This window comes from Syngnathus floridae, chromosome 4 (assembly GCF_059516105.1).
Source record: "Syngnathus floridae isolate MCC-2025c chromosome 4, RoL_Sflo_1.0, whole genome shotgun sequence".
Classification (NCBI taxonomy): Eukaryota; Metazoa; Chordata; class Actinopteri; order Syngnathiformes; family Syngnathidae; genus Syngnathus; species Syngnathus floridae.
Genome location: NC_142416.1, coordinates 11,175,262 through 11,187,790, shown reverse-complemented (window position 1 = coordinate 11,187,790; position 12,529 = coordinate 11,175,262). Strand labels below are relative to the sequence as shown.

Sequence of the window (12,529 nt, the reverse complement as noted above, 5' to 3'; positions counted from 1 at the left end):
CATCCATCCATCCATCCATCCATCCATCCATCCATCCATCCATCCATCCATCCATCCATCCATCCATCCATCCATCCATCCATCCATCCATCCATCCATCCATCCATCCATCCTCCAAACCGCGTTATCCTCACGAAAGCCAGTCCCCGAAGTCTTCAGGCAGTAGGCGGGGTACACCCTGAACTGGTTGCTAGCCAATCGCAGTGATATAATAAAATAAAAAAAAACAACAACCAATAACTGCGTTACAATAATACTGCATGCACCACTACGAACATTTCTGGAAAAAACTACCTGCCATAATAGCATAACTATTTTCCAACTCTTCAGCAGGTTGTTTGTATAATTGATTTATTTATTTTATGATTTTCAACATGAAGTATAATTCGTCTCTTTGTGTCTTGAGTAGAAGTTACTGGCTAAAATGTTTTGCGCAGGACCAAAAAAGTAACACACTTTGACATAAAAAAAAAAAAAACTAAACTATGGGCTCTGCTACTTTGTAACTTTTTTATAAATCAGTAAATTTGATTGCAAAGTTTCCTCCATCCCTTCCGCTACAGTTGTGAAGATTTTGACACCACAGTATTTCTTGACAGTCCTAGCTGCTAATTATATGAGATCTATTTTGAGTTAAGCCGATTCATGAACATTATTTTCAAAGTGTGATGACAAATATACTGGTCCAAGGTGCATGGTCCACGATTTTCCATGGAAGGATAGTTTGAGCAACGTTTACAACCGCACATAAAATGAGGCGAGAGAGACCTGTCATCTCTCAGCAGCATGCCTTGATCTTCTATCCCCAGGGGCTAAGCTGCCCTCGAACGAGATTCTGACTGGTCAAATCAGGCGAGAGCGCACCAATATGTTCCAAATGTTAAATAAGATGCTACTGAAAATTGATTGGAAACTTGGCTTGGCTTTTGGAAAAACCTGCATCAGAAGATGCAATCAAGCTCATGCTGTGATGAACTGGCAACAGGTTCAGGCTGCCTTATGCCAAAAGTCTGCTTACCCCTAACAACAACAATGATAACAATAGTAATAATAATAATGATAATAATAAAGGTGGCCCGGTGGGTGTAACACTGGTTAGCACGTCCGCCTCACAGTTAGGAGGGTGCACGTTCGATTCTACCTCCGACCCTCCTCGTGTGGAGTTTGCATGTTCTCCCCTTGCCCGTGTGGGTTTTCTCCAGGCACTCCTGTTTCCTCCCACATCCCAAAATCATGCTTGATAGGCCGATTGAGCGCTCCAAATTTACCCTAGGTGTGAGTACGGATGGTTCTTTGTCTTATTCATGTAAGCATCATGCTTATACATCACAAACTCGATGGACAATTTGTACTATGATAACTAAATTGTCTCAAGGTGTAAATCTGAATTTTTACACAGTTATGCCGAGTTAAAACTTTGTGATGGGGCTGCAATGTTCCAGACCAGTTCAGTCTTGCGCCCGCCACATGTTTTGCACACTCTGCTTTCTGCTAGCTTCCAGGAATAACAAACACGTATACTGACGGCACAAACATACATGGTGAAGACTGTTGCGTAATTTCAGAATAAATGTTTTCATGGGCTCCGATTGGATTATCAATCGACATAAACCACCCCTCTTGTTCAGAATAAAATCTTGATCGGAATGAGCATTCCAATTGGGGTGTGTACATGGAGTAATTTTATTCCGATCAAGTTTTTAATCCAAATAAATGTTTCAGTGTAAACATAGCCACCGAAAGGCAAAGGACTCTTACTTTTACTTTTTTCTAACACTCTAAAGACAATATACAATGATTGATTGATGGCAGCAGAATTTATCATCATCATATTATGTTGGTTGCTATGAACTTAGAAGCACTTTGTAATGCAGTGCATTTCTGTATACAGTAATTTTACAGACTGTATTGATCTCGACAGTACCAATTGACGCTTAAATAAATATAATTTAAATATACAGTTTCTTTGGATCCACTGATGACAACAGAACATTAGTATTAATCTATATGCTAGGACGCATTCCATTTAGACTTCTTGCATAATTTATCAAGGGGCTATATGAGAACTGATCCATTTGAGTTGATGGGAAATAGTAAAACACACATTTCCTCAAAGCTTTGCCTAAGCCGGTGGGTCATGCGGGCATGAGCATCATGAATGATCATGAAAGAAAAAAAAAGTGGTCAGAAAGACATTGTAATGCTCTTTTGTACTTAATGACAGCGCAACTGCTGTCTTTGCATGCATCAACGTCCCAGCAGGAACAAACAGATTAAAAGTACTGGAGCGGGTGGAGGATGCGATTACTGTCCCTTGAGAGGATGATTTCACGTCAATGTACAAAATGGTCCCAAATTCCGTAAATTCAATATGGTACTGCATTGCTCTGGGTAGAAAAATGGCTTTAGGTATTCATGTCAAATGAGATTAAGCGTGGGAACATTGAAAGTTTTTATTTGGCTTTGAATACTTTATGAGCATATGTGGATGCAGAGTGAAACGTTTTAGACCTAAGCTTTTGATAGATACAGCCTTCATTTGTATTTCTGTGGCAACTCGCCCTCAAAGCTGCTAAGAGTCGAATTTTCCGCTAAACAGATAGCCCTTGAGGATTAGTCTTCATAATCTGTGGTTCACTGATCCTCGAAATCATACTGTCTGGGTGCTGGCAAATCAGCTTACAGTGACAGTAGATGGTGTGTGAGTGGTTTTATGGTTGCAGCAGCATGCGGACACACAGTAGCAACAAAGAAGAATGTCACAGTCGTTTAACAGGAGTCATTGGCAGTTCTTCGGCCACCCTACTGGCGAAGGGGAGAACTGCTCCATCCTGCTTCAATAACTACGAGACTCAATACAGGTCGGAGGTCAACCTTCTGATCACATGGTACAGGGACAACAACCTCCTGCTGAACGGGAGCAAGACCAAGATTGTTGTTGACTTCCGGAAGGGTCAAACCCAACACCTGCAACTGACCATCGACAGTGCTGTGGAGGAGAGAGTGAGCAGCACCAGATTCCTGGGGGTGCACATCAGTGAAGACCTCTCCTGGACCACCAACACTGCATCATTGGCGAAGAAAGCTCAGCGCTGCCTGTACTTCCTGAGGAAACTCAGGCGAGCAAGTCCATGAGCCATCATGACCACATTCTACCGTGGCACCATTAAGAGCGTCCTCTCCAGTTGTATCGCTGTGTGGGGTGGAAGCTGCACTGACTACAACATGAAGGCCCTGCAGCGCATAGTGAACACAGCTGGTAGGATTATTGGTGCTTCACTCCCCTCCCTGAAGGACATTTACACCTCCCATCTCACACGCAAGGCGACCACGATTGTGAGTGATGTGAGTCACCCCGCTCACACTTTGTTTGATCTACTGCCCTCTGGGAAGAGGCACAGAAGCCACCACCAGACTCCCCAACAGCTTCATACTCCAGGCTGTTAGGATCCTGAACTCTCTCCCCCCTCCACCCTTCGGCTGCATAACGTCCTGGCCTTTTGGGCCCCGTTGGCTGCCTTGCACTACTCCTCCTGTACTTTTGCACTATATTCTGACTGTCTGCTGTATGCACAATTGCTCCATTTCAACCATGTTGCTCTTATTATTCATTGTATGTGCCTTCTTGTTTTTACTTTTTGTATTGTTTACTTGAATGTCTTGTTGTCCGTGGACCTAGTATATAATATAATATATATATAATATGTCTTGTCACCGTGGGATAGTAGGAAATGCAATTTCGATCTCTTTGTGTGTCTTGACATGTGAAGAAATTGACAATAAAACTGACTTTGAAATGAGTTGCACCAACCGGCTGCAATATACCAGATGGTAAAGAAGAACACATGAATGGTCAACAACATTCTAAATCAATGCAAGTGTTTATCATCCAAAACACGACATGGTAATCATCAATTCCTTGCAACAGTAATCTGTTCTGATGGAATTTTCTTAGAAAACACTCAAGGGCAATCCACTGTGCACTTTTGCCCCCGTTGAAATACAGAAGCAGTGCAAAGAGTCTGATCAACATTTAAGAGGGACAGTTACATGTACATACATTACAATTTATTTAAGACTTTAATTACATTTTCTACACTTAATTTCTTTTGTGTCAGAAAAAGCACACATTTGCATTAAGCAGCACATTTATGTACTGCAAAAGATATACTTATGGCTCAAAAAAACAAAAACAAACATACTATTATTTGAATCACTTTGCAGATGAAAGGTCATATCAAATATGAAATAGAAAGGGAGAATTTTCTATTTGCACACCGGAAAGGTCACACATGAGTCGGGACGAGAAAATACAAGTGAACATTTGGAGGCAGACACTCTTTATGGATGCTGACAGCTGAACTGGAATGTGTCATCAATTCCTTGTGTTCTGCCCCAATGGTAAGGTGGGCTCTTGACAGCTCTATGCAGAGCTGGATACAGCCAGTTTTTTCAAGTGGTCCATGAAGACCTGTAGGCTGACATCATCGGTGAGGATTGGTGCTCCCGTCTCCTGTAGTTGCACACCAAACAAAGATGATGAAAACAGAGATGAGGGTGCACCGCCCCCCCTCAACTCACACTATCCAATTTCATTTATGACTATAATCCCTGAATCTCTAATAAATGTAAGTGGATTCGTCAAAGATTAATTTATACAAATGCTCTCGGAAAAATCGCAATCTCAGTCTGCCATTGGCATATTCACCACATCTTCCTTGATTTGGTAAATTGAAGATGAGTTCTATTTCCATCTTTCCATGCCTCTATCAATTTTCAACACCCTCTATCCTGTTCAGCATCACGGGGGCTGCAGGAGCCTATCCCAGCTGACTTTGGGCAAAAGGCAGACTACCCTGAATTGGTCGCCAGCCAAATCCACATATACAGATCCATCCACAGTGACTTCAGTTTTCCCTATGCTTCATTTAGGATAAGCAGTAAGGTTTTCCCATGATATGCGTGGGTTCACAGTAATTACAAAATAATAAAAAGCCAAGAGTACCTGTCCCCAGGCGTAGAGGTTGTTGTGAGTCTGAGAAGGGTTGACCTTTGAAAGCAGGAATCGGGCCTGTGAACCTCCATGCTCTGTATCGACATAGCGCGGCATGGGAAAGCGCGTCTGTAGGATCTCCTGCGCGTCATCCAAAGGTGCCTGTAGCAGCTGTTTGAAATTTTCATACTCTGCCATTTCCTGGTATCCTGCTTTTCGCCACTGAGCTATGGTCTGGGGACAAAATCCACATGACATGCTATATTCAGTGTCAAGGACAAATGTCAGGCTACACTAATGAAATCACCTGTCCAAATCAGACACACTTTGAAATCAGCTAAATTAAACTGATCTAAAGCGCCACCTTTATCATTTTTATGTCTATTGGAATAAATTCAAGCTGAAGAACACATTCATCCAAATACCTCGCCATGGTAGATAACAAGCTGGAAGAAGGTGTCCATGAGCAAGATTCGATCTGGAAGGATGCTGCTGCTGTCCAGGAGTACAGGCTGAGGGGGAGGAAAGCGTTGTTATGTTTTTTTTTTTCATTGATAAAGATGAAAAGTCTAAAGTGCACAAGGCTGACCTCTGGTGGGCCATGAAAGGAGTACGAGTAAAGGATGGGCTGGATCATGATGAGTGACTGTGTCAGGTCCTGCCTGACAAAGTGGTGCCTGTAATAGGACGACTCATCTGGGCTGTTGTTGAACACTTGCAGGAAGGGCGACCGCCGCAGGTGGAACATAAACTGCAAGTCAGAGACAAGACATGGTTAAATGTCATTTCTGAATTACGATCAATTTCCTGCATTCTTTCAAGATGCACATTGAGATTGTAGGTGCGCTTAAGGTACCTGTGGGTAAAGTGACAGTGACTCTGATAGCTTGAAGGATGTAGGATCATCTTTATTGAATTGACCAAACTTTTGGCACTGCAAAGACATGACAACATACATGAAAACCATATTTCACACATATTTCTAATAAGAGTGCAGTGGGACACTCACCAGGCGAATTAGCTGCCTGTCAAGCCAGCGCAAAACATCAGGCCCCTCCTCCGACTCCGCCCGGAAGACTCCCAGACGAGCCATGAGCACAGCAGCTGCTTCTTGATCAAATGATGACTCGATATGCTGAATTTGGGACTGTGCATCTGCCCAGCTTGGGTGGGGACACAAATTACAAAAGGGACACTGTAGGTACAGTTGAACACAGGTGTTGTGCAGGTTAGGCCTGTCACAAAGGCACATTTTTTATGACGATATATATTTTTCATCATAAACGATTGTATAGTTGATTATGCCATTTTTTGTCATTCGTATTAAAGCATAATTAGAGTACATCATTTTAAGTGCAACTAAATTCTTAAGAATTGAAATGTAAGATACTCAAATTATGATAGTAAAAATCCCAACTAAACTTTAACATAGAACTACATACATGTAGCGACAGAGTAAAATGTGATCTCCATCTGAATGTCCTCTTTCACTTGTGTACAAGGCTAAAAAGGCTGAGAAATAAGAATCCAATTGTTTTTAAAGAAAATTCCTATTGCCGCAGTATTTATTTAAACGCTGGTTTCAATATTAAGCTACTGACAGACCAGATACGCTGGCAGAAGATTGTCTGTCACACCCACACAGTGATAAATAGGGTTCTTACTTCCTGGCAATTGTGGTGACACGTATCCTCTTCTGAGTGTTGGAGTGCTGGTACTGGGTTACAAACTGGACTGCCCCTCGGCCACCTTGCGGGATCGGTGCGTTGTGCTGCATACACAAAGCATACGAGATAAGTGAAAGCATAGCTGTACTCTGCTCCCTATTCTAAGGAACAAAAAAGCACACAAGTATAAAATTGCCAGATAACTTTACTAATGTGATGTTTTATTTACTCGATCAGAACAAACTAACGTTCCTGAGCTTGAGGCTAAAGTAAATATGTTCTACCTGATTCACGACTTCAAAATAAATGCCCAAAGTTGTGGAGGGATTGAGACTGCACACTTTCCACTGGCTGGTGCCACCAACGCCCATCTCCTACACAAAACAACAACTTGTTAAAAATGACAGCCATCCCCCCCGCCCCCAAACAACATCAAGAGAATACAATGCCTTACATTCTCTGATACACAGGAGCCCTTTGAGTTGAGCGATACGCAAGGTCCAATGGCCCCGCAAACCTTCAGTTCTCGTGAAGTCTGCAGAGACAAAGACATGTTCAGGTTTGAAATACATGATCATGGAAACATCATTATTATGATTCACTTCAACATTGCTCGCAGCGATAGACTGATTTGTGAACGTATTTACCTTGACCTCCATGATGCCTCCAAAAGCCATGCGGAAATCCCCATTATAATCTTTGTTGAAAACTCTCTGGAAGGTTTGCTTGAACAATGAGGTATTGAAGGAGTCTCCCATCACTATGTGTCCCCTGAGAATAAGCAGAGACCATGCTCATATTTGCCCTCTTTCTACATTTGAAAGGCCCAGACTAATAGTACGTACCGTTATGTGTAGATTATAAAAGCATAGTGTTTGATTAAATTGTGCATGCTTTTGACATGGATTGACCATCTCCTGTTGTGTACGCTATCAATGCGGCAGACTACAAAGAGCTCAGCTGATTGCAAAGGTTAAGCTGGAAAGTCAAAAACTTGAAGCCTACCATCAACAAAACCATGGAGTTTTCAAATCATTGCAAAAAAACAGAGTAGGAGAGAATGGATTTTAGGATTTCCCTAGGCATATTTTAGAGAGTGCAGCTCTGGTAACTAAGTACTTCAGTGTTATATAAGCTGTGTAAATTATCTTGGTGAAAAAAAAATGACTTTGCACAAGTATACACAGCCAATAAATTCCTGAAATTAGACCTATTGCTTTATCTTGGTCATGAGTTCATATGAACTCGCTCATCATTGATCGGGCTGATTATGTAAAGTCTACTGATAGGATTCAAGTTACACTATGTCTCGGCATTCACAGAATTAACTTTAGAATTTTTCTAATAATGGATTGCAAAAGAAAGAAAGACTAGAATTCCTGTCTGTTTGCGTAATGCTGTGTACGCAATACTCAAATAAACAATCCCACACCCTCTCAAGTGTTTGGCTGTCAGCCGCTGACGTACCCAGTGAGATTTGATAAACACTTCATTTCCAGCAGCCCAGTCTGGTCCAATGCACAGGCATAAATATCAACACTGTGGCCGTTTACTGCTGATCGGTTGGCCAAGGCTTCATAGTACTGCATGATAAAATAAAAAGAGTATGAAGGCAGTGGGAATTATTTACTTTGCAATATTTATTCCAAAGGAGGTTATCACTGAACACCATTAGCCATATATTTCTCTCACCTTTGTAGCCTTCTTCAAGTGGCGAGCGTTATCCTTCTGGATGTCGTGCCAAGACCGGATGGGGGTTTTCAGCTCATCTCCCACAACCATTCCGGGGCCTTGAGTTGGGGGCCCTCCAATGAACAGCATCACACGAGCACCCGTATTGGGGAATGTGCCCTGAAAGATTGTTAAAGATTCAGATGCAATAACCAAACCAAACACAACAGTGAATAATGTTCTGTTAACACCAAGTGCAACTATTAATCGACAACTACATTTATTTTGAATCGCGAGTAAGTACTTTGCAGCCCTAAATTGTCTTTTAGCGACCCTAAAATTTCCATTGGGAGCGGCATGATGAGAGACGGGATTCCCGTTTATACCAATGTGAATGCCAATGCTGAAAGCGAAGGCTTTCGGGAAACCAGTTTAAGCTAAAGCAGCCCTCGGTAAAATGGGAAGTTACAAAAACATGCACTTGCGTGTTAAATTCGGGTCATGTCAGATTGAATAAAAGAAGAGCTCATGCTGGAGATTTTTTGCCTTGCTGCCTCACAAGTGTAAGAGTAACACGCCTCCGGACAAACAATTCAGTCTGAAGTCGATGACAAAACCAAATTTAATCTTATCAGGCCTCTTTGCTCGGCTACAGGAGAGTGGTTGGTTGCACTTGCGTTGCATAATCATACAGATTACGGGATAATGACGTTTACGGGGAAAAGACAGAAGGCAAACAGAACTGGCCTTTGAGCTACAGAATTACATGTACGAACTCCGCACTAGATAAAGATTCTGCAGAGTGCATCGCAGCAACATGTGGACGAATCATCACAAAGTTCATAGTACGTGGCCATTCCTTAAAAATAAACCGTTCATTTGCCATATCAAATGTGATCACTATCTCTTTGACTCCAGCTGAAAATAAGGCACTCTATTATCTAGGAAAGGTTTGTACGCTTGCTTTTTCTGACTTGTCATGAAGCTTTTCTTTTATGGGTCAGTATGTTATGTATTATTGCAATAATATTCAAATGGTGGCTTTGGTAATTTGGACGTTTTACCTCCAGGAGACCAACAGCAACGGACAGCGCAACCCCAGTAGATCGGAGAGGCCTTTTACCCTGAGGAACGGGCCAGGGGTCTCGCTGGAGCTCTCCCAGTAAATCGGTCAGATTCATATCAACTTTGTGCACAGGCTGAAGGAACCTGAATAGGGATGATTGGACACGAGTTATTTAAAAGAAAAAAAAAAAAGTGATTTTCAGAAAAAGCTGCCATTCATGCACATAAATAAGCATATGTTGCTTCTCTTTCTTACCTGCAAGAAGCTGCAGCATCTTGAGGTGCTGGAGGGCGTCCTGGCTGTCCTGGGGTAGAAGGCTTTGTCAAACCCAACATCTCCTAAAGAAAAAAAAAAAAAGAAGACATTTAGCTGATTTTGTTGTTTCGTGAACATCCTAATTTATCATCACTCTCTTAACCCCACCCACCTGAATCTGTTTGGAGGTGAGATCCTTGGTGCCCCTGAACACGTAGCTCTTGGAGATCATCTCACAACTGAGCTCATGAACCTGCACCATGCGTCCAAAAGTGATCAGGCCCACTAAAGCATTGGGAGGCAGAAGACTGAGGGACATCTGAAGGGACTCCTTCAAAGCCTGAAGGTCCTCTTCTTCCAAGCACGTGTCTACTACATAGAGGAAGATCAGTGGAGCTGAGGGCCCACGCTGAAAAGCAAAGAAAGTTGCGCAAGATTCAGTGTTGTTTCAGTGTGTGTGATATGCTAATGTCGAAAATAGTGTTTCCGTGGTACACAATGTTCTATCCCCCGGTCCATGCCTGAGGCTGTAGTACAAACATTTCCATGCCTGAGGTTGTAGAACAAACGTGTTGTATGTACCTGTACTATGTACTCAATTGTGGAAAACTGGGGCATGAGTTCAGCTGGCTGGTTCACTTCTGATATCCCCGCATAAGAGGGAGGGAACTGCAAACATATCAAGGGGTACATCAACAAAACTAGGAAGACATATGCTTCAAAACATACTGTCGCCATCAGTACTTACTGGATTTCTCTGGAAGCAGAAGTTGCAGGCCCAAATCTTTGCTCTGAAGTCAACTTGACTGTAAAGGATGGATAAATACAAACGTTTATTTCGAAAAACAGGGGGGGGAAACAATGGGTCACACTTTCTTTGGCCAAATTGGACAATAACCTTCATTGCTGCCAGATACTTATGACTAATTACGTAAAAATAGTGAACAGTAATAGTAGTAGTGTGATCCCCGGCAAAAATATCATCTTTTATAACAAAAGTCAAAAACGAAACCAGTAACCATAGAAGTTTAGCACGCCACATCTACTCCGCAAAACATGACACTATCCATTTCTCACCAGGCTACCATATGTTTCAGTTGTCACACTGTATTTGACAAGCGTTACCAAGCTGACAGACGGAATTTGTTTTGACCATTTGTAAATTAATTATGTACCTCTTCAACTTCAAGGTTTAATGTTTAGGAACGCTCCAAAAAATTAACTGCTGTCGTGCATGATGTCAAGTCAGCACACAGCTTATCTCAGGAGAGCGTGAAATGCTTTTCTTTGTTTTGTGACACTTATTCCAAATGTCTCAACAGGTAAAATTTAACAAAAGAACATGATATACAGTACATCTGACAAATATACTTGAAAGAAACAAGAACCACACACACATTTAATAATTTGCATTTAGGGCCTAATACGACTGATCGCATGTCTATTAGTTAATCTTGTGTGGCTTGTTTCTTTGATAATAAATCAGAAAATATATAAATAAACAGTTAGAATACAACACGTGTACTCACCACAGTGGATTGAGCACTGCCTTGCAATTGGCCCGGCTGCACATGACAGGCTCATATTGGACCGGTGGTAGGTCAGGCCTCTCCTTGAGCGGTGTGAAGAGGCACGAGACTGGTACCACAAGCCTGGTTGCTTCGAGTCGGCTGGAGGGCCAAAAGTTCCAACTGAATCTCACCCCATCCCTATCCTCATTCTGTTGGATGAATTCCTGGTAGGTGGCCATCAGCAAGCTTCAGCAGAGAAAAGCGTCAACAGATGAGAATATGAGCAAACCTGGTGTTATCTCGTCTTAAACCAAGAGTAACAGAGTGTTTGAATAACATTTCGGTTAGTAATTTGAAAATATGACGTACAAATATGTCCCAGAGAAACCGGTTTAGCGTATTATGACGATTGAGTGAGTCATTTTCCGTAATGTTTTACTCCACCTTTTTCTTATACGTGTTAGTGAGATATTGTTACGCCTAGAGCAAACAAACAAACAAAACTTCTATTGTGCCAGAGCACATACTGTTGTTTGCAGGCCAATTGTGGTGTAAAAAAAAAAAAAAAAAAGCAATTATCTTTTGTGTTGCCACAACAGTCACTGTTATTTTATTGCCAGGGTTTTACTAAACTTGACACATTTGACTTAAACGTCTTTTAAAACATATCGAATGCGTGTGCTTAAAAATGAAATAAATGTCAAAATTACATTTCCTTCACAATACTAGCCCATTCATTCTCTGAATTTGCGCTGCCTATGGAAATTGCCAATATAAATATCTCTATACACATTCTAACAAATTCTTAAGCCTACTTTGCCATGAAGCAGAGAAGGGGGAATGCTTTTCTAAAATTACAGTCCGGTCTGAACTCTGTATTGTAGACACATTCGACGCCACGTAATGTAGTGGTCGCCATCAGCGTACTCAAAAATGTGACCCAACGCTTCGCCTTCTATTTAAACAAAATACAAAAGTAAGCACGATAGTTGAAGGCTTATTGTAAACGATACACCCAGAATGAGTCAAGTAAAAGAAAACAAATAAGCAAACTAAGATTTAATGTATAGCCCAATTTGCTAGCTAACAAAATTTAGCATTGAAAAGCCCTCTAATCCCTCGTGGATGAAATTCCTACCTTTAATATCGGAGTGAATCCGTATCAATTAGGTTCAGTGATTATTTTAAAAAAACAAATCCAACATCAGAAGATTAAAAAATGGTAGACAGGAAAAGCGACGGACAAGCAACTACTCTCGATCAGCCGGCTTGTGCTCGCCGCTAAGTGACGTGTTACTCCAAATATCGACGGTTCTGATTGGTTCTGATAGCTATGACGCAAAAAGGGCGTACCCGCTTAGAACAG

General features: G+C 41.7%; 1 protein-coding gene across 1 annotated transcript; it reads right to left on the bottom strand.

Annotated features, from left to right (window-relative positions):
• Positions 1–3,862: 3,862 nt before the first annotated feature.
• On the bottom strand, positions 3,863–12,468 carry sec23b (SEC23 homolog B, coat complex II component). The gene is made up of 19 exons (XM_088373544.1): positions 12,302–12,468; positions 11,182–11,409; positions 10,401–10,458; positions 10,235–10,321; positions 9,825–10,061; positions 9,653–9,735; positions 9,396–9,540; positions 8,353–8,511; positions 8,128–8,243; positions 7,308–7,431; positions 7,115–7,195; positions 6,945–7,034; positions 6,658–6,764; positions 6,003–6,156; positions 5,850–5,927; positions 5,583–5,744; positions 5,419–5,505; positions 5,006–5,227; positions 3,863–4,513 (listed from the first exon to the last, which is right to left on the bottom strand). The coding sequence occupies exons 2-19, from the start codon at positions 11,400–11,402 to the stop codon at positions 4,424–4,426; spliced, it is 2,301 nt and encodes a 766-aa protein (XP_088229670.1). The 5' UTR covers positions 11,403–11,409; positions 12,302–12,468; the 3' UTR covers positions 3,863–4,423.
• Positions 12,469–12,529: the final 61 nt, after the last annotated feature.